This window comes from Danio aesculapii, chromosome 20, assembly GCF_903798145.1.
Source record: "Danio aesculapii chromosome 20, fDanAes4.1, whole genome shotgun sequence".
Lineage (NCBI taxonomy): Eukaryota > Metazoa > Chordata > Actinopteri > Cypriniformes > Danionidae > Danio > Danio aesculapii.
In genome coordinates, this window is record NC_079454.1 from 7,025,472 (window position 1) to 7,045,679 (window position 20,208).

The 20,208-nt window shown below is 34.6% G+C and overlaps 1 protein-coding gene across 4 annotated transcripts in view; it reads left to right on the top strand.

Moving 5' to 3' along the window:
- The window catches only part of suco (SUN domain containing ossification factor), a 105,951-nt gene that overhangs the window by 77,341 nt on the left and 8,402 nt on the right, over window positions 1–20,208 (top strand). For 3 of the 4 annotated variants that reach the window (XM_056481298.1, XM_056481299.1, XM_056481301.1), the window contains 10 exons: window positions 425–445; window positions 757–812; window positions 4,794–4,885; window positions 7,336–7,401; window positions 9,252–9,335; window positions 11,887–11,977; window positions 14,814–16,061; window positions 16,137–16,224; window positions 17,557–17,661; window positions 17,757–17,905. In XM_056481298.1, the coding sequence (XP_056337273.1) occupies window positions 425–445; window positions 757–812; window positions 4,794–4,885; window positions 7,336–7,401; window positions 9,252–9,335; window positions 11,887–11,977; window positions 14,814–16,061; window positions 16,137–16,224; window positions 17,557–17,661; window positions 17,757–17,905 (2,000 nt within the window). The remainder of the gene's footprint in view (window positions 1–424; window positions 446–756; window positions 813–4,793; window positions 4,886–7,335; window positions 7,402–9,251; window positions 9,336–11,886; window positions 11,978–14,813; window positions 16,062–16,136; window positions 16,225–17,556; window positions 17,662–17,756; window positions 17,906–20,208) is intronic. The other variant, XM_056481300.1, reaches the window with a different exon arrangement.

Here is a 20,208-nt window from a genome sequence, read left to right on the forward strand (position 1 = left end):
ATCGATCTATCTAACGATCTATCGCTCTATCTAATGCTCTATCGATCTATATATGTATTTAACGCTTTATCTATCTATCTGTCTGTCTGTCTGTCTGTCTGTCTGTCTATCTGTTGCTCTATCTATCTAATGCTCTATCTATCCATTCTCTATCTATCCTCTCTCTCTCTCTCTCTCTCTCTCTCTCTCTCTCTCTCTCTCTCTCTCTCTCTCTCTCTCTCTCTCTCTCTCTCTCTCTCTCTCTCTCTCTCTCTCTCTCTCTCTCTCTCTCTCTCTCTCGCTGCTCAGGTCATGAATGCAGAGCAAACGAGAACAGTTTAAAATGCTTGACTTGCTACAGCATGAATCGAGTCTTTTATACTGATCTTCCTGTCTGTTTTTCTTTGTTTCCACTCTTCTCTCCTGTCTTCTCCTCCCGCCTCAGATGTTCATCAGATACATAAAGGTTAGCGCTCTCTTTTTTAGATCCTGTCAGTGCAGCTTTTGATGGCTGGACACATACAGTAATGCATGACACTGACACTTTCTGCAGGGACACACACACATGCATGTCTTTTGTCACAACCACAAGGGAAATATCATGCTTTGCTAATAGTTCATTCTTTCTTGATTTGATTTTACACCATTGGGGCGTCACTAAATTTAGCTTAATGTTATTAGTTGTTTTTGTTTTTAGATTTTGTAAAAAGGGAAATGGTTGTTTGTTTTGGTGTATGACTCAATTTGTGATTTTTACTTTTTCTTGTCTTTTTTTAGGTTGAGCTGCTGTCCCATTTTGGCTCTGAACACTTTTGTCCCCTAAGTCTGATCAGGTCTGTTGAATTAATTTAATTTTAAACAATGACCATACTGTAGATAACATTTATAACATGGATTATACCTAATATACAGTTTTATGCAAAAGTTTGGGCACCCCTGATATTTTTTATAATTGCAAGCCATAATGTTGATCTTTTAAAGCAGCAATTTCATTTAGATATATTTTAAACCATAGGGAAAAACAAACATTTCAGTTCAGACATGACATTTATTTAATCAACAAATGCAATGCAATTTAAGTCTTAACAAAAACAGACAGGTGCAGAAATTTGGGCACACGAACAGAATAATAACATCAATATTTTGTACAGCCACCTTTTGCTGTAATACAAGCCTGTAGATGCTTCTTATAGCCAAGAATAAGTCCCTAAATTCTAGCTGAAGGCATTTTGGATCGTTCTTTCTTGCACAATTGCCAGTTCAATCAGTTTTGATGGGTGCCAAGCATGAACGGCCCTTTTCAAGTCAATCCATAGATTTTCGATGATGTTCAAGTTTGGGGACTGGGATGGCCACTCTAGAACATTGTATCATGTCTGAGCAGGAATTCTTTGGTAGATCTGGAACTGTGCCTTGGGTCATTGTCCTGCTGAAACATCCAACCCTGGAGTAACTTCTGCCTCTTGACTGATTCCTGAACATTGTTCTTAAGAATCTGCTGATACTGGGTGGAATCCATGCAACCATTAACTCTGACAAGGTTTCCAGTACCTGTGCTTGCCACACATTACAGTAGGGAGCATGTTCTTCTCCTGGAATGCTGTGTTCTTTTTCCGTAATGCTATAATTGTGGCATCTGTCCACAATATATTTTTCCAAAATGATTCAGGCTTGTCCAGATGATGCTTTTTTCTGCATCATGTTTCCATTGAGCTGTTCTTTGTGAAGAGTGCGCTGGACTGTGGGATGATGTCCAATAAATTTATCGCCTTTGCCTTTCAGATATTTTTCTTGGCCTACTACATCCTTCTTTCACGAGAACTTTTCCTGTAGCCTTCCATTTTCTTACTATATCTCTGACTGTGGAGATAAAGACTTTAAACCTTTGTCATAGCTTTCTGCATCCTTCTGATTCATGTTGGTGAATCATCCTAGTTTTTAGGTCATTAGGAAGTTATATTGAGGTTCCCAAGTTGCTACTTTCAGGTTCACAAAAAGGGAGAAGCACAACTAGCCATCAGCTATCTTAAATTTCTATTTAAGATAGCTGTCGTGTAATTTCTAAATATCTCCTTTTTCATGATTGGTTGCACTTGTGTTGGGATTGTTAAGGTTCACGGAGACACTCAAATCAATTTTGTGCTGTAATCAATTAGCATTAAGTGATTACAGATTTTGAAACCCACACAAAAGAGAGGCTGCCCAAACTTTTGCACAGTCTATTTTTCAATTTCTATTTAATTTCACACGTTTCAATAATGCTACAGTACGTATTTCTGTCTAAAAAACATGACGTTATCTAGCTTTTACTAAAAACCAAATGACATTCCACCTTGATCGGTAACACTTTATATTAACTACACACTATAAATCATTTACTAAGCATTAGCATCTAGTGAATTCATTATCTGTTAAGCATTAACTCTACATTAATAAACGTTAGTAAGCAGTTTATAATTGCAGCTACAAATGCTGTATTCTTGACTTATAAGTACCTATATAAAGTGCTTAATAACTGTATTTTCATACTTAGTTAATGATTTATTTTTCGTTACTAAATTAAGGATTGCATTATTTACAAACCAGTTGTATTTAAGAGTAGTTAAGGGTTTTTAGGATCATTCAGAATGAGTTAGTAAATGATTAATAAACTATTGAAATCAACATTTATATATCTTATTATTCAGGCATATACTAATAGTTAACTAATATGTTACTAAATACTTTATTAACTCAACTCCATGCAGTTTTGTGACCTAATCTAAAGTGAGGACTATTTATGCTTTATAAATCCCTTATAAATGACAATTAAAGGCTCAGAATCAAATGAACAATAATCTTTAATAATCAAGCAATCTTATCTAAAAAATAAAATTACTGTAAAGTTTAAACATTGCTGAATAACAGGAGGGTCAAAATACAACATAAAACTGGATAAAACAACAACAGCAATATATTAATTTAACAATATAATAAGATGCAATGTTTAAACTCTACAGTAGTTTTATTTTAGATAAGGTTGCAAAGATTTATTTTTTATTTGAAGTACAGTTTTATTAGTGTATCTTTAAATGAAAAGGGTTGAATAATGTCATTTTTCCTGTTTAGAGTTTAACTGAGCCTTTTTTTGTCGTTTATAAGGGATTTATAAAGCATAAACAGTCCTCACTTTAGATTAGGTCACAAAACTAGATGAAGTTGAGTTAATAAAGCATTTATTAACATACATAGTAACCCTTAATATATGCCTGAATAATAAGACATATAAACGTTGATTTCAATAGTTTATTAATCATTTACTAACTCATTCTGAATGATCCTAAAAACTTTCAACTACGTTTAAATACAAATGGTTTGTAAATAATGCAATACTTAATTTAGTAACGAAAAATAAATCATTAACAAAGTATGAAAGTACAAGTATTAAGCACATTATAAATATGTTTGTAAGTCAAGAATACAGCATTTGTAGCTGCAGTTATAAACTGCTTACTAACGCTTATTAATGTAGAGTTAATGCTTAACAGATAATGAATTCACTATTTGCTAATGCTTAATAAATGATTTATAGTGTGTCGTTATTATAAAGTGTTACCGAAAATGTTTTTTGATTTATGAATTTCTACATATTTTGACTAAATTTTACTATTTACAAAACCTCTAAGAAATAAAAACGCTTTGTTTCACTGATGGTGTGTTTGTGCTGAAATCTTTCACTAAATTTCATAAACTTAAAGTGAAGTATGTTTCTGGTCTAGTTCATGCTGTGAGAGGATTTCTTGCTATGCATCGTAATATAAAGTTGTTATTTATTCATTTTTTTGGAGAGCGAGAGTGAGAAAATATGGAAAACTGCTCAAAAAATAGCTTTATTGACGTTTTGGAAAACAACTTCATATCAGCAAATACTTTCTTTAACCAGATTATATGCTGTAATGAGAAACATGTTGATTCTTATTTCATGATTCTACTTGCATTGCCCTTTAAATTTCATTGACTTAAAGGACACAGGGTTTCAAAAAGCAACGTTTTTGATGTGTGCTGATGTCTGTCCTGCCTCGGGCTCCTCTACAGTCCGTTTGCATTGGCAGGAGGTTTACAGTTAGTTAGGGGCCCATAGAGGGGATTGGTCTCCATGCAGTCTATCAGAAACACACTCTAGCACTCTAGGAAATGACTGTATGAGCTGTTGTAGGCATGCAAAAACACAAGGCCAGATAGAGAAGAACTTTCAAGTGACCTCGTTCTCTAGCCACACTGACTGTTTTGTTAAATTTGATCTTAAGTCTGAGAATCACAAGAAGCTACCGTCTTATTGCTGTTATTTTACAAACCGCATGAGGCAAATTGTATTATAAAAGATCATTTGCAACCCTTGTGGGCGCATGACATTTCTTCCAGATTTCTACTTGCATGTCTTTCCTGAGACTGGTCATTTAAGTGGAAATCTGCTGTTATTTTTATTCTCTTCTCTGTACGTGGTCCCTGAAGATCGAGCGGGCTGTAAAACTTGTTTTTAAAGACCCCCGCTGAGCTGGCCAAAGGTCAGAGTGATTCTAGTTGTTTTGTAGAACGCATAGATAAGCTGTAATGAAGATCAGGTTTTTATGGTAATATTTCTTGCTCTGAGGCATGATTATGTCTTATCTGTACAGTGGCTCTATACTCTTTAAGATAATACAGTAACTTATTTATTTATTTATTTATTTTTTACACGAATGAGGCGTTTCCAGGTCTTTTTGATAGTTTTCCATATTTGGTCAGTTATTAATCTTTGTGATGTCCATGTTTGTTTGTTTTTCTGTGTATATCAGGGTGTTTGGCACCAGTATGGTGGAGGAGTATGATGAGATTGCAGACTCTCAGTACACGTCAGAGAGAGCTGAATATCTGGATGAAGATTATGGTGAGATCAAATCTGCAAATGCTTGCGCATAGGAAGTCAACAGTATGATCTAAATGTGCAATTTCTGATTAATGATGTGCTATCATGTGCTGTTTTTCAAGTAAGTACAAGCAGTGAGATGTTAAGCTTAAGAATTTGTATATTGTTGACATTTAACGCTACAACAAAAGTCACACTGCACTTTTCGGGCCATTGACTTCCATTTATATGTATGGGAATACGCTAGACTGGAAATCTAAGCTTGTGGTAAAAATTTAGCATTTCACTGCGTTCAAAAGTTGAAGCTTGGTGAATTCCGACCTGCGAGTTTGTCATGTTAGCGCATAAGAGCAGCAGAAAATCAAAACATGACCTCTCTGTACAAAAATGTCAAATATGGAGGAAATCGCTAGTTTAATTAGTGTCACATCATCATGTGTTTTTTCCACCTCTTTTTGCTGCACCTTCTGAACAAATTTGGCATTCTTGAACTCTTAAATTTGATGTTATAATGTTTGTTCTGTCAGACGATAGTGTTTTCTTGTAAACAGCATTTCAGCGGTCATTACCAATACTTTACTATACTACTGTTCAATAACAGTACACTTTTGTTTATCTTTGTGAACACTAAATAAGAGATCAAGATTATTTATTTATTTATTTATTTATTTATTTATTTATTTATTTATTTATTTATTTATTTATTTATTTATTTATTTATTTATTTATTTATTTATTTAACTGTTTGAAAGTAAAAATCATTAAATCAGTTAAAGGGACAGTTCATCTAAAAAGTGAAAATTTGTTCATCGATTGCTCTGCCTTCACTTGTTCCAAACCTGTTCAGCACAAAAGATATTTTGAAGAAAGCCGGAAACCTGTAACCATTGACTTTGTTAGAATTTGTTGAACTGAATTTGAAAATTGAATTTGTTTTCTTACTATGGTTATGGTCAATGGTTACATGTTTTCAACTTTCTTCAAAATATCTTGTATTGTGTTTAATAGAATAAAGAAAATCATGAAGGTTTATAAACACTTCAGTGTGAGTAAATATTGAGCAAACTTAAATTTTTAGTGAACTATTGCTTTAAATTGATAATTTTTATCACTAATGGTTGTATAAAAAAGTACATAAAACACTTGCATGAAGTGTTCAATTGCAAAATTCTGTATTAAAAAATATAAAAATAAACGTTATTGATAAAATTTGAAACAAAAAAAATCACATGTATCAGGACACTTGTAGTCCTCCTTGTGATGTCATCACAATACATTTTAGTAATTTCAGTCAGTTTTGATGGTGATATTGCTTCAAATTAGTCACAGGGCAAGCTCAATGAATCTCTACGTTATATAACAAAATACTTCTATGTAAAAATACGTACTCTAGCGGTCAAAATCTTGGTATCGTTTTCTTTTTAATTAAATTATTCTGTTCATCAAGGTGGCATTTATTAAATGTAAAAAAAAAGTTAAGTTGTTACATACTTATTTATTAAATATTTATTAATTGCTTATTGTATGCATTTTCAAATGAAATCATTACTCCAGTCATTCATTCATACATTTTCTTTTCGGCTTAGTCCCTTTATTAATCTGGGGTCGCCACAGCAGATTGAACCACCTACTTATCCAGCATATGTTTTATGCAGCGGATGCCCTTCCACCTGCAACCCAGTACTGGGGAACATTCATACACACTTATTCACACACATACACTACGGACATTTAGCTTACCCAACTTGTGGGGGAAACCGAAGCACGCGGAGGAAACCCACACGAACGCGGACAGAACTCCACACAGAGATGCCAACGGACCCAGCCGAGGTTCGAACCAGCGACCTTCTTGCTGTAAGGCAACAGCACTACCTAGTGCGCCACCGCGTAGCCCTACTCCAGTCATTTATGCTTTTATTACTATTACCATTAATAATAATAATATTATTAATAATAATAATAATAATAATAATTAATATTAGAGTGATTTCTGAAGGATCATGTGACTGTAGACTGGAGTAATAAAGCTGAAAATTCATCTTTAAAATCACTGGAATAAATTACTAAATTAAATGATAAACTGCTTTTGTTATTTTATTTTATTTTAAGTAAATTATTTTACTTTTGTTATTCTTATTTACTTTAAGAGTTATTTTATATTGCAATAACATTTCAAAATTTGTTCTGTATTTGATCTGTATTTTTGATGAAATAAATGCAGCCTTGGTGAGCAGGAGAAGCTTATTTTAAAACATTTAAACATCCTGCTTACCCCAAACTTTTGACCGGTAGTGTAAGTGTACACATACAGCCACTAACTTGGTTCTATTTTTTAAAATGTTTTAAGTGTCAGTTCAGTACACTTAATAACACTTGTTTTGTCTGTCTTTCACTTTGTTTTCCATTTTATCTGCAGGCCCATTTTCTAAAGCTGTTGTCTTAATACCAGACTTCTGTTTTTTTTTTTGCAGATTACCCACCCGGCTACCTGCCATCAGAAGACAAGGCATCAAAGAATCTGCTGGGCTCCGCCACAAGTATGTCTTCTTCCATATCCTGCTGCACTGTTGATTACATCAGTGTATTTAATAATAGATGCCTACAAATAAGATTTCAAATATGGTTACTCTATCTGAACTATAGCCAGACGGGATTACAAATATTGACATTTTTAATTGAGTTGTTCAGTTGTTTCAAGTAAGTCTGTCATGTCAGTAATTAATTACTAGTCACACATTTATTGCAAGCAAACACACTTGATGAATTTATCACAAATTAATCGTTAAGAGCGTCCAAAAATGTAACGAGAAAAGTACAAATATATTTAAATATTACTTAAATATAGATTTAGATCTTTCAAAATCAAGTTGTTCAATAATCTGAACTAAAAGTTAAGTTTTAAATGAATGTTTAATTAGTATAACTGAAATAAAATGTGTTTAAGTAATAAAACTGAAATAGAACTATTTATAAAATTATAGCAATGGCAAAAACAAGTATGTGGAAGAAAGGTTTGTTAACTGAATTTGTGCAAATTTACAATACATTAACTATGGGAAAATGATAACATATAATTGTGAATATTACATCAGTTTACAGCGCTTGTTTATGCTCTAAAATCTAAATAATAAGACAATAAATCAGACCTTTATATCAAAATAGACAGGATTGCCCAAAGCAATAAACACATTTGGTTTCTTACTCTTTAATTCAAAACAAAGATTATTATATTTCTTTTTTTGAAACTTTTTATTTAAGATTTTTTTCAATATATTTTTTTTACAGAACATCCCCTTCCCCAACAATTTAACCCCTTACACATGAGGTGATACATAAAATAAAAAAAAAAATTAAAAAAAACAATAATGAAATTATAATAAAAAAATAATAATAATAAATAAAAAATTAAAATAGTAAAAAAAATTAAAAGTATATAAATAAATAAAAGGTATTGCCATCATAATTACTTTAAGGGGAATACACTTGTACATCAAGTTACATTGCGTTGCTTTGTAGTTACATCAAATTACGGTGACAGTAGGTTAAGCAACTTCTAAATATGTCATAATACTTTTCCACCTCTTCAGAAAAATCATCTTCATTTGTAGACATGCAGTCATTTTTTCCATTATATAGACCTGTTTAAGTCTCTGAATCCACTGAGCTACCTTTGGAGAACTTTCTTCCATCCAGTGTACTGTTATCATTTTTTTTTGCAACCAGTAATAATATCCTTAGGATAAATCTTGTGTCTTCGGTATACATTTCTTTGGACAGTGCTCCCAGTAAGCACATAACTGGATCGAGAGGTATTTCTATATCTAGTATCTTATCTATTTCTTTTTTAACATTTTTCCAAAATTCTTGAATCTTAGGACAGTCCCAAAAAATGTGGGTATGATCTCCAATTTTACCACATTTTCTCCAACACAAAGCTACAGATGGTCCTTTTACATATGTAGATATTACAAAAGGAGTATTAAAGTACCTCATTTTTACTAAGATTATTATATTTCAACAAAGAATCATAAATAAAACCACGAAATATAATGCTCTTGGTGGAAAAAACACTTTATTTTGATGGTCCGTTTGTTGAATTTAACTTACATTGCATCTACAGTACATGTCAACTAATTCTCATTAGATTATAAGTAGACTGTTAGGTTGGGGTTAGGGTTGGTGTAAGCTGACATGTACTTGCAAAGTTTCTTATAGTGAGTTAAATGTCTGTTGAAGGAGCAGTATCAACAGATATTAAGCAGACAGTCTACTAATACTCAAATGGACCAATAAAATAAAGAGTTACCAAAAAAAAATGTGTGTGGCTCATATCGTTCCAAATAGGTGTTACGTTTATTTAATGTATTCCCTATTGTTTTCCTTTCAGATGCCATCCTAAACATGGTAAACAACATCGCAGCAAATGTGCTCGGAGGGAAACCGGAGCTGGAAAACGGAGGTGAAATGGAAGGTGCGGACTTGATCTCAGCATCGCACTTATTAAAGCCCCCCCGCAATGAGTCTGTCCTGAGAAATTACCCTACTCATTTGCTGCTCTTTGCTTGGCAGCTGTTTGTGACTAGTAAGTGCTGTCGTCTTGCCAACAGCGCTGGAGCTGTGAGGCCTGCCAGTGAAAGCACGTCTTTGATGGTTTCTGTAGCAGCGCTTGCCAGCATTAAACTCTCCCAGGGTGTGTGTGTGTGTGTGTGTGTTTGAATGCCCAGAGAGAACTGCTTCCAAATGCTGTTCAAACACGCATGTGGCTTTCCTAAATGCAGAAGTGAAGTTTAAAAACACTCTGCTGTTCTGTATCATGGCCATAAACAGTCCGACTGCAAGGCTGAAAGAGAAAAGACTGTTTAATGAGGGATTTTTACAGTGTCCCTGAAGAGATTGCAGGCGAGTGGACGGCTCAAACTTTATATTAAGTTTGTAAGAGAGGCACAGTTTTATTTTATTTATTTATTTTTTTTACTGTTAGATTGTGGCCAATTTTAGTTTTTTAATAGCCAGTATAAATATCTTTAGAGTAGAGTGGTCTGTAGTTGATATGATTTAATTATAACATATAAATTTGAGTTATGTGACTACTTTAATACTAGTAAAATGACTATATCAGTTTGCAAACTGAGTTGTTCGTGCAAATAAAACAACACTAGACATTATATAACAGTTTATACATTAAATATCCTGTCCTATAATCACAATAACCTTTTTTTATTTTAGAAAAGAAGTTTTATTTTTCAAATCTTAGCAGTTTTAAAGGGAATTCAATTATTAAATGCTCTTTTGGCTCTGATCTGGAGTGTCAGATCACTGTATAGGCATCTGAGTTCCAATCAATCATTCAAAAATGATCAATCATCACCTTAATTAATTTTTTTTTGCTGTCGTTGCACACTTTTATATTTTGCTTACCTGCAGCGCAAATAAAATGACCTTCTGCAATACATTGAACAAATTCAAAGCGAGTATTAATGCTAATATGTAGTGTCCACTTGCCTGCCTTTCACAAAATTAATATAAGTAAACATAGAAGGGTCCCTGCAGGGTCTTAAAGTCTTAAATTTCAAAAACCAAATTTTAGGCATTGAAAGGTCTTAAATTTACTGAAATATTATCTTGTAGGTCTTACTTTTCCTCTGTCCAAGTAAAGCTACCCTATCGGGCCAACACACATCCAATCACCAGCAATCCATCTCAAGAAAACCTATTTTTAATATTGAAGTTTTTTTTATTGCAAAGAGATACAAATCACAATAGATGTTTGACATTTTTTACAGAAATTTCTCCAAATTAAATTCCCTAATCAGGGAAAGAAAACAGAAAAGAAAAGAAAATCGCACAGTTCCTCATGATAATAACAGAGCAACATGTATAATAAATATGCTTATAGCAATGTTAAACTTGTCATTAAAAAAAAAAAAAGAAATATTGTTTTGAAAAAAGTGTATACAACTAGAGTTTTCTTGGTTTGACAATTTTAATAATTACATAATTACATTTTTATTTATTTATTTTATTTATTTTTATATTTTGTGGCAACTAACCAGGCCATTAGGAATAATCAGCGTTTAGCCCTGTATAAGTCTAAAATTTAATTTACAGTGGTTTTAAAAAGTCGTAAATTTGACATAATTAAACCTGAAGAAACCCTCACATAGTGACATCATTTATATTGTGATGACAACTTAATACTAAATTAAATACTATGAATTTAGTATGGTAATAAATATGATTATAGCAATGTTTATGTATTTAGGCTTGGTGGAGTAGATATGTAACACTGTTGCTGCTGCTTTGATTATTACAAAACATGCACGAAAACCCTCCTGAAACAGATCTATACACAGGTGGAGCTGGGGTGCAGGAGGAATCCAAAAATGCGTAGCACAAACAACATTGAGGCATTGAAATGTTGAGGAGCAAGCTCATTGGCTGATGGGGCACTTTAATGACATAGCAAAAAAATAATTTAAATCATGTGACCTTGCAAATGATGTGCTCCGAACCACTGATTCAAAACAAAACCTTTCGTAAAGGTTTCAAAGCCTCCCGAAGAAGTGCTTTGAAAGCAGCCATTTTAGTGTCATTCACAACAGAAATGATTGTGCACTGTACAGTACTGCTCAGTGGAATGGAGCCGTTGGAGTGAATTTCCATCTTGAAACCTTGAGATTCCTAGACTGAGACTTTATCTAGAAAATCTAAACTGTAAATATGTGACAAGAATTCCATAAATGCCATTGTGCCCCAATGAATGCCTTTCCAAAAAGCATCTTTGCAATTTTTCAGATGTCCTTGTTTGTTCAATGAGTTTCAAACCATTCCAGACATCACATAATTTCACTCTTTCAGAGCTCATCACCTGTTTCTGGTTTAAGGAACATTTGTGTTTGTGCGTTTAATCTCTTGCACTTTTCTCTGAACAATGAGCCTCTTTGTGTCGAGGAAGGGCAGTGTGGAAACCAGTGTTCATATTCTCTTTTTCCTTTTCTCAATGTTGAAATCTGTCCTTTCAGGAAATGTTTCCTCTGGGACCGAAAACGTCACACAGGCATCAACAGAAACCACACTTACGCCAGATCCGACCCCCACCGAACAGCCCCATACGTGAGTCTCATTCATACACACTAAAACCTCAAGCGCTTGCTCAATCCTGAGCCTCAAGCTACTCAGCATATTCCAGCACAGACTGGTTTGAACCCTTTGCTCGCATACCAAGTCAACCACTGAGTTCTTTTTCTAATACAGTGTAAGCTCATAAAAGTTTCATAAACAGAAGCTGGCTCTCATCTTGGCACAGACTCAATCTGCTGAATTATGCAGAACGCATTTCAATCATGAAATATGTTAGCTGGGAATACTGTACTCTTGTTCAAAGTAGATACTCATATTAAGTTCACACAAATCATACACTACCTGACAAAAGTCTCGTCGTCGATCCCAGTTGGAGAAGCAACATGTAATAACTTCTGTAGAACTCCATCTTAATCATCACAAATACTGCAGAAGACCTATTGGAGCCCGCATGAACTGAAGATTCTCATAGAAATCAATCAAGTTTGGTGAAGGAAAAGTCATGGTTTGGGGTTACATTCAGTATAAGGGCATGCAAGAGATCTGCAGAGTGGATGGCAACATCAACAGCCTGAGGTATCAAAACATGTGTGCTGCCAATTACGTTACAAACTACAGTAGGATAGCAGGATAGCGCTCCTTCTCATACTTTAACCTCCACATCAAAGTTCCTGAAAGAAAGGAAGGTCAAGCCCATTCACCAGACATGAACATTATCGAGCATGTCTGGGGTAAGGCAGAGGCGGTGTTGAAGATGCAAAGCGCTTTCTTTCCCATTTCTTGATAGTAGATTTTATTAATAAGTTATTTGAGTCATTGCAGAGATGTCTGGATGCAGTCCTCCAAGCTCATGGGAGTCATACACAATATTAACTCTTTCTCCACTGCACCATGACTTTATTTTCTATACTGTAAAGTATTTCTGTTAAGTGACAAGACTTTTGTCTAAGCAAAGTCGGACCTTACTGTAGTAATTAAATAATTAAAAATCAAGGCATGATCATATTTTATTTTGCTAAAATAAGCGTAATCCAAAGGCCTTTACCTTTTATTTAAACCCCTTCTGATACCAAATGATCAACTAGAAGTCAAGTTATTATTTGCTGTTCCTAAAACTTGGATAGGCGACAAGACTTTTCACAGGTAGTGTAGTCTTTTACTCAATCTTGCCTCTTTTAATCCAGAGTAAATTTTGACTGACAAACTGAATTATTCACTGCATATTCATGAGAAAGGTTAGTGTTTTATTAAGGTTGAAAAAATCGTTCTGGTATAAACAAAAAATACGAATTAAATAAATTATTCTTTGTAAAAAAAAATCTCCTTTGAGTCCATTTATCTGGTTTGATTTATTCACGATGATTATTTTGTTCACAAATGTGAATTATTTGTGGTTTGGTTTAAAAGATAAAGGTTAAATTACTTTAAATTCTGAATATAATTGTGTTTTTTTTTTTTGTTAGTTTTTTTACAGTGATTGAATTTACTCCTGGCGGTTCATTCTGCTGTGGCAACCCCTGATTAATAAAGGGACTAAGCCGAAAAGAGAATGAATTAATGAATTTTCTCCTGTTTTTTCACAGAGATCATTTAATGTTGAATGTTTCGAGTGACAAGGCTATAGAGTATTTTTGCAAGTGTGACTTTAGTATTTTTTCTATTCTATTACAGTGTTTATTAGTGTTCAGAATTTCCTTTTTACATTTCGGTTTTTAGTTTAGGCGTTAGTTTAAGGGTCGCTTTTTTGTGTAAAACGGTCAACATTACATTAGCTTTTTTCTTGACACTTAATAATTGGGTCCTATTAGTTAATGCATTCACTAACATGAACAAACAATGAGCAATTAAAGTAATTATGCATGTTTGTTAACATTAGTTAATGAAGATAAAGTTATTCATTGTTAGCAATTTACAGTCCATTAGCTAATCCGTTAGTTGACATATGCATTAGAAAATGTTGAAGTAAGGGATAATCAATGGCTTGCCGTGCGTTAAAGGATTTTAAATGACGTGGCAAAGAACCGCCCGACGTGCAGCGGAGGTTGCCTTCCCAAAGTACATTTAAAATCCTTTAACGCAAGGCAAGCCATTGATTATCCTGCTTATTCCATGCTCATTTGCTAAGTAGTAGACAGGATAAACTAGTTTTGCTCTTTGCAGTGTAATATTTGACTACATTTTCATTCATTTATGATGTGTTAAATCTAGTCCCTGCATTGAATCAGTAGTTACAGGCAGACAGAGAGGGAGCATGGGCGTGAGAGAGATCTAGTGTGTGCATGTAAATTACACTGGCAAATCTAACCGCTGGTATTGGCTTTTTTTTTAACTTACAATCGAATACTACACAGTTTTCAGAATTCATAAAAAAATGTAAATCTTATTAAAAGTATCAGTTCAATTAAAGATGCTTTATGAATAAAGTACTTTATGCACTGACTAATGATATTGTAGATAGCTCAGCATGGAGTGAAGGTGGTGTTATTGGCTGTTATTGCGTCTATAGGCTCCACCAACTGTCTCGGAGTTGCTATGGTTACTACAAATGTTTGAGGAAATTGTATTTGATTCAAACTGTGATCAAAACTGACTGGAACTGCCTGTGCATTAAACAGTTTCATTGCACATCTTCCAGCCAATCAGTATCAAGAATTTCAACAGACCGTGGAATATCTATAATTAAATTTAATTTTTTTATTTTTTTGTGTCTCATGAATGTGTCTGTACAGTTTCAGCTCAAAACACCCATCAGATTATTTATTGTATTAAACGGCAGAACTTTGGTTAAATGGTTACTCTGTGGTTCTGCTCACAGTTATGAAACAAACATTGTGCAGACTTTGAGCACTGTTTGTGTTTGTTTTTCCAGGCTGGATGTTCTGGAGTTAGATCCCACGCTTTTGAAGGAGGACATCGAGGTTCCTATACCCGACACTCCTTCAGAAGTTCCTTCAGAAGCTCCTGCTGAGGAGAGCCGTATCGTCATCCTCATCGAGGAGGATGAAGAGTCCACTCAGCCAACAGTGACCCTACTGGAGGAGGAGGGCGAGGAGGAGAAGAGGCTGGAGGAGCTGTGGGAGAGCGAGAGTGCCACCTACTGCGGCCACCTCTCCACGCTCTCCTGCCTGGCTTCTTTACATGAACACTTCTATTGCTACTGCTCGGCAGCATTAGCACTGCAGCGCCAGCGTAAAGACCGCCGCCACAAAGCCCAGCACACACAAGCCCACACCAAAACTCAAACCACCCCTGAGCAGACCCTCCCCGACCCTACGCCTTCTCAAGAGCCTCCTGTGCCCTCAGAGAAACTTTCAGAAGCAGAGCGGCCCTCGCAGACGCAGTCTGAGAGGATTTCTCCTACTGAAACGGCAGCTGTTCCTTCTCAATCCTTCGACAGGGAATCTACATCCACCGAGCTGGAACTTCCACCTGAGACCATCCTTTTGGAGCCCAGCCGCACCTCCACCCTCCCTCCACACAGCTTCTCTGAAACCCCCACTCAAAACATTCCAGAGTCCCTTCCTACGGGAGAGCCTGTTGACCAGCGTCCGCAGTACCTGGTGGACATCCCTGAAACCCGTGCACCTGGGAGCGTCTGCAGCAGCACCAGCAGTGTCCTATCTCCCTCCGCCGTCTCCTCTACACCCCTCTCCACCACCACTGAATCCCACAGTCAAGAGACGGACCCTCCCAGACTGGAGCTCCCTGTTCCGACCAAAGAGCAGACGGCTCAGCCGTTGCCCACTCACACCAGGCCTGCTGAAATCCCTCCTCCTACTGAAATTCCCATCCTGACTTCAGAGGCCCCCGAAAATGGCAAGGTCTCATCAGTTGAGGACCAACACCACAATGCTGTGGTGTCCCAACCAGAGCTTTCCGAAGTCCCACAAGAGGACACAGTTGATGATATTCTGCTCCCGCACCGCACTGCCGGAGAGTTTTATGCAGAGCAGCAACAGTCGGCAGAAATGGGCCACAGCAATGGAAACGGCAATGGGAATCAGGTGCACGGGTCCAACCAGAAAGAATCAGTGTTCATGAGGCTGAATAACAGAATCAAAGCACTGGAGATGAACATGTCTCTCAGCAGTAGATACCTGGAGGAGCTCAGTCAGAGGTACAGTATAGTAAAAGCCTTCAAATGTTGAATGATTATAGCGGGCCACAGTTTCTGATGATCTGCTTCTCTCAGGTATCGTAAACAGATGGAGGAGATGCAGCGGGCTTTCAACAAAACCATCATCAAGCTGCAGAACACCTCCAGAATCGCAGAAGAGCAGGTTAGTAAAGAGTAAAGTGAAAGCAGAGCTGAAATAATTTGCTCAATGTATATATATATATATATATATGTATATTTATATATACACAGTTGAAGTCAGAATTAATAGCCCCCCTGAATTATTAGCCCCATGTTTATTATTTCCCTCATTTCTGTTTAACGGAGAGATTTTTTTAAACACATTTCTAAACATAATAGTTTAATAGCTCATCTCTAATAACTGATTTATTATATCTTTGCCATGATGACCGTAAATAATATTTGACTAGATATTTTTCAAGACACTTCTATACAGCTACAAAGTGACATTTAAAGGCTTAACTGGGTTAATTAGGTTAACTTGGCAGGTTAGGGTAATTAGACAAGTTATTGTATAATGATGGTTTGTTCTGTTGACTTTTGAAAAAAAAATTTGCTTAAAGAGGCTAATAATCTTGACCTTAAAATGGATTTTTTTTTAAATTTAAAACTGCTTTTATTCTAGCCGAAATAAAACAAATAAGACTTTCTCCAGAAGAAAAAATATTATCAGACCTACTGTGATAATGCCTTTGCTCTGTTAAACATCATTTGGGGGAAAAAAAATAAAAATAAATCAAAGGGGGGCTATTAGTTCTGGCTTGAACTGTGTGTGTGTGTATATGTATATCTAAACTCTTTTATCTAATTTATTTAGGACCTCCGATTCTTTAGATTGTTTGTAAATTACAGTAAACGATCTTGCATTAACTACTTGCAGTCGAACTACTTGCATTAAACCAGCACATTTATGACAATGCATTAAACCTAAAATAACATAATTTAAAAAATGTAAGTTTGCAATATTACAAGCTGTTTCTTACGAATACATATCAGTGGAATTGACTAAAACCAGAAGCCTCAAGAAGACGCAATGAGGTTACAATGGCTGCACTCGCTCTTATGTGAAAAAATAAGATCAATAAATGCTAGAATCTTCTCTGCCAGGTTCAAAAATGCTAGTAATTTCAGCAGCATTGCCAGTATTTAAATATATTTTACAACTATTACGGCATATTCTGGTGTATCATCTCGTGAACTGATCAGAGGATATTGAATTCAATATTTACTAATTGTTGAATCTTTTTTTTTTACCTGTAATCATTGCTGATATATAAATAGGATTTGTTTTCTTAAATAAATGTATATGTTTAATAGGACTTTCAAAAGATCTTTGCTCCGAGAATACTTTTATTTGCATAAAACAAAAATTTCGCTTCATTGCTTTTGTTTCTTCTCCTCAGTGTCAGTATACAGTTAGAGTTTGGTTTAAGGTGATGTAATAAATGACAAGAGTGTGTGTGTGTGTGTTTAGGACCAGAAACAGACTGAGTCTATACAGATGTTGCAGAGTCAGCTGGAGAACGCCACCAGGATCATGCTGAATCTGTCTGCCACAGTTGCCCAGCTGCAGCGAGAGGTCCACTAACATGACAAACATGATATCTTTCAAACCACAGTTCAGTCTGTAAGGCATATTGATATTGACATGCTGCTGTGCACTGTGTGTTTCAGGTGTCTGACAGGCAGATTTACCTGGTTCTGTCTCTGATCCTGTTTCTGATGCTGGGTTTGCTGCTCTGTACGCAGTGCTGCAGAAGCTCCACCAATCACAACACTAGCCCCACCATTCCCATGAGCAACAACTACCCCAGTCCCAAGAGGTACAACACACACACATATACTTCAGAGTACACCTCATTGTGTTGCACTAGAGCAGGGGTGCCCAAACTCGGTCCTAAAGGGCCGATGTGCTGCAAAGTTTAGTTTCAACCCCAATCAGGCACGCCTGGGCTAGCTAATCAAGCTCATACTAGGCTTGTAGAAAATGCAGGTGTGTTGAGGCAAGATGGTGGTAAAATCTGCAGGACACCGGCCCTCCAGGACCGAGTTCGGGCAGCCCTGCGCTAGAGGCTCGTATGGTCAACTCCTGTGGTCAGGTTTCAGTCACATCAAGCACTGTGATGCAAAGCAATGATACACATGAGAATGATTTATGAGGCTTTTTGACGAGCAGAGCAGTAGTTTACAAAGAATCTGGCTATGCAAGCTTGTTAAAGTGATGTGAACCGTTGACAAGTTTATAGCTGGCAACAGGAGTAAGAAACAGATCTGGTTTATAGATATAGCCCTTCAAACTTAAACGCAAGGATTTATTGAATTGAGCATTGATAACTTTGCCAAAGATTTATTTTTCAAATAAATGTATTGAACATATGCAAATTTCACGCAAAAACAAGCTCTTAGATTTAGAATAGAGTTACAATCGATTCAGATTTAGAAAAGATTTAGATTTAGAATAGATTTGGATTTAGAAAAGATTTAGATTCAGGTTTAGAATAGATTTAAAATAGATTTAGATTTACAATAGGTTTAGATTCAGGTTTAGAATAGATTTGGATTTACAATAGGTTTAGATTCAGGTTTAGAATAGATTTGGATTTACAATAGGTTCAGATTCAGGTTTAGAATAGATTTAGATTCAGGTTTAGAGTAGATTTATAATAGATTTACTGTAGATTCAGGTTTAGAATAGATTTAGATTCAGGTTTAGAATAGATTTATAATAGATTTACTGTAGATTCAGGTTTAGAATAGATTTAGATTCAGGTTTAGAATAGATTTATAATAGATTTACTGTAGATTCAGGTTTAGAATAGATTTAGATTCAGGTTTAGAGTAGATTTATAATAGATTTACTGTAGATTCAGGTTTAGAATAGATTTATAATAGATTTACTGTAGATTCAGGTTTAGAATAGATTTAGATTTACAATAGATTTAGATTCAGGTTTAGAATAGATTTATAATAGATTTACTGTAGATTCAGGTTTAGAATAGATTTACAATAGATTTAGACTGGTTTAGAATAGATTTGGATTTAGAATAGATTTAGATTCAGGTTTAGAATAGATTTATAATAGATTTACTGTATATTCAGGTTTAGAATAGATTTAGATTTACAATAGGTTTAGATTCAGGTTTAGAATAGATTTATAATAGATTTACTGTAGATTCAGATTTAGAAAAGATTTAGATTTACAATAGGTTTAGATTCAGGTTTAGAGTAGATTTATAATAGATTTACTGTAGATTCAGATTTAGAAAAGATTTAGATTCAGGTTTAGAATAGATTTAAAATAGATTTAGATTTACAATAGGTTTAGATTCAGGTTTAGAATGAATTTAGATTTACTATAGATTTAGGTTCAGTTTTAGAATAGATTTAGATTTAGAATAGATTTACAATAGATTTAGACTGGTTTAGAATAGATTTGGATTTAGAATAGATTTATATTCAGGTTTAGAGTAGATTTATAATAGATTTAGTGTCGATTCAGGTTTAGAATAGATTTAGATTTACAATAGGTTTAGATTCAGGTTTAGAAAAGATTTAGATTTACAATAGGTTTAGATTCAGGTTTAGAGTAGATTTATAATAGGTTTACTGTAGATTCAGGTTTAGAATAGATTTAGATTTACAATAGGTTTAGGTTCAGGTTTAGAATAGATTTATAATAGATTTACTGTAGATTCAGGTTTAGAATAGATTTAGATTTACAATAGGTTTAGATTCAGGTTTAGAATAGATTTATAATAGATTTACAATAGGTTTAGATTCAGGTTTAGAATAGATTTATAATAGATTTACAATAGGTTTAGATTCAGGTTTAGAATAGATTTAGATTTACAATAGGTTTAGATTCAGGTTTAGAATAGATTTATAATAGATTTAGTGTCGATTCAGGTTTAGAATAGATTTAGATTTACAATAGGTTTAGATTCAGGTTTAGAATAGATTTATAATAGATTTACTGTAGATTCAGGTTTAGAAAAGATTTAGATTTACAATAGGTTTAGGTTCAGGTTTAGAATAGATTTATAATAGATTTACTGTAGATTCAGGTTTAGAATAGATTTAGATTTACAATAGGTTTAGATTCAGGTTTAGAATAGATTTATAATAG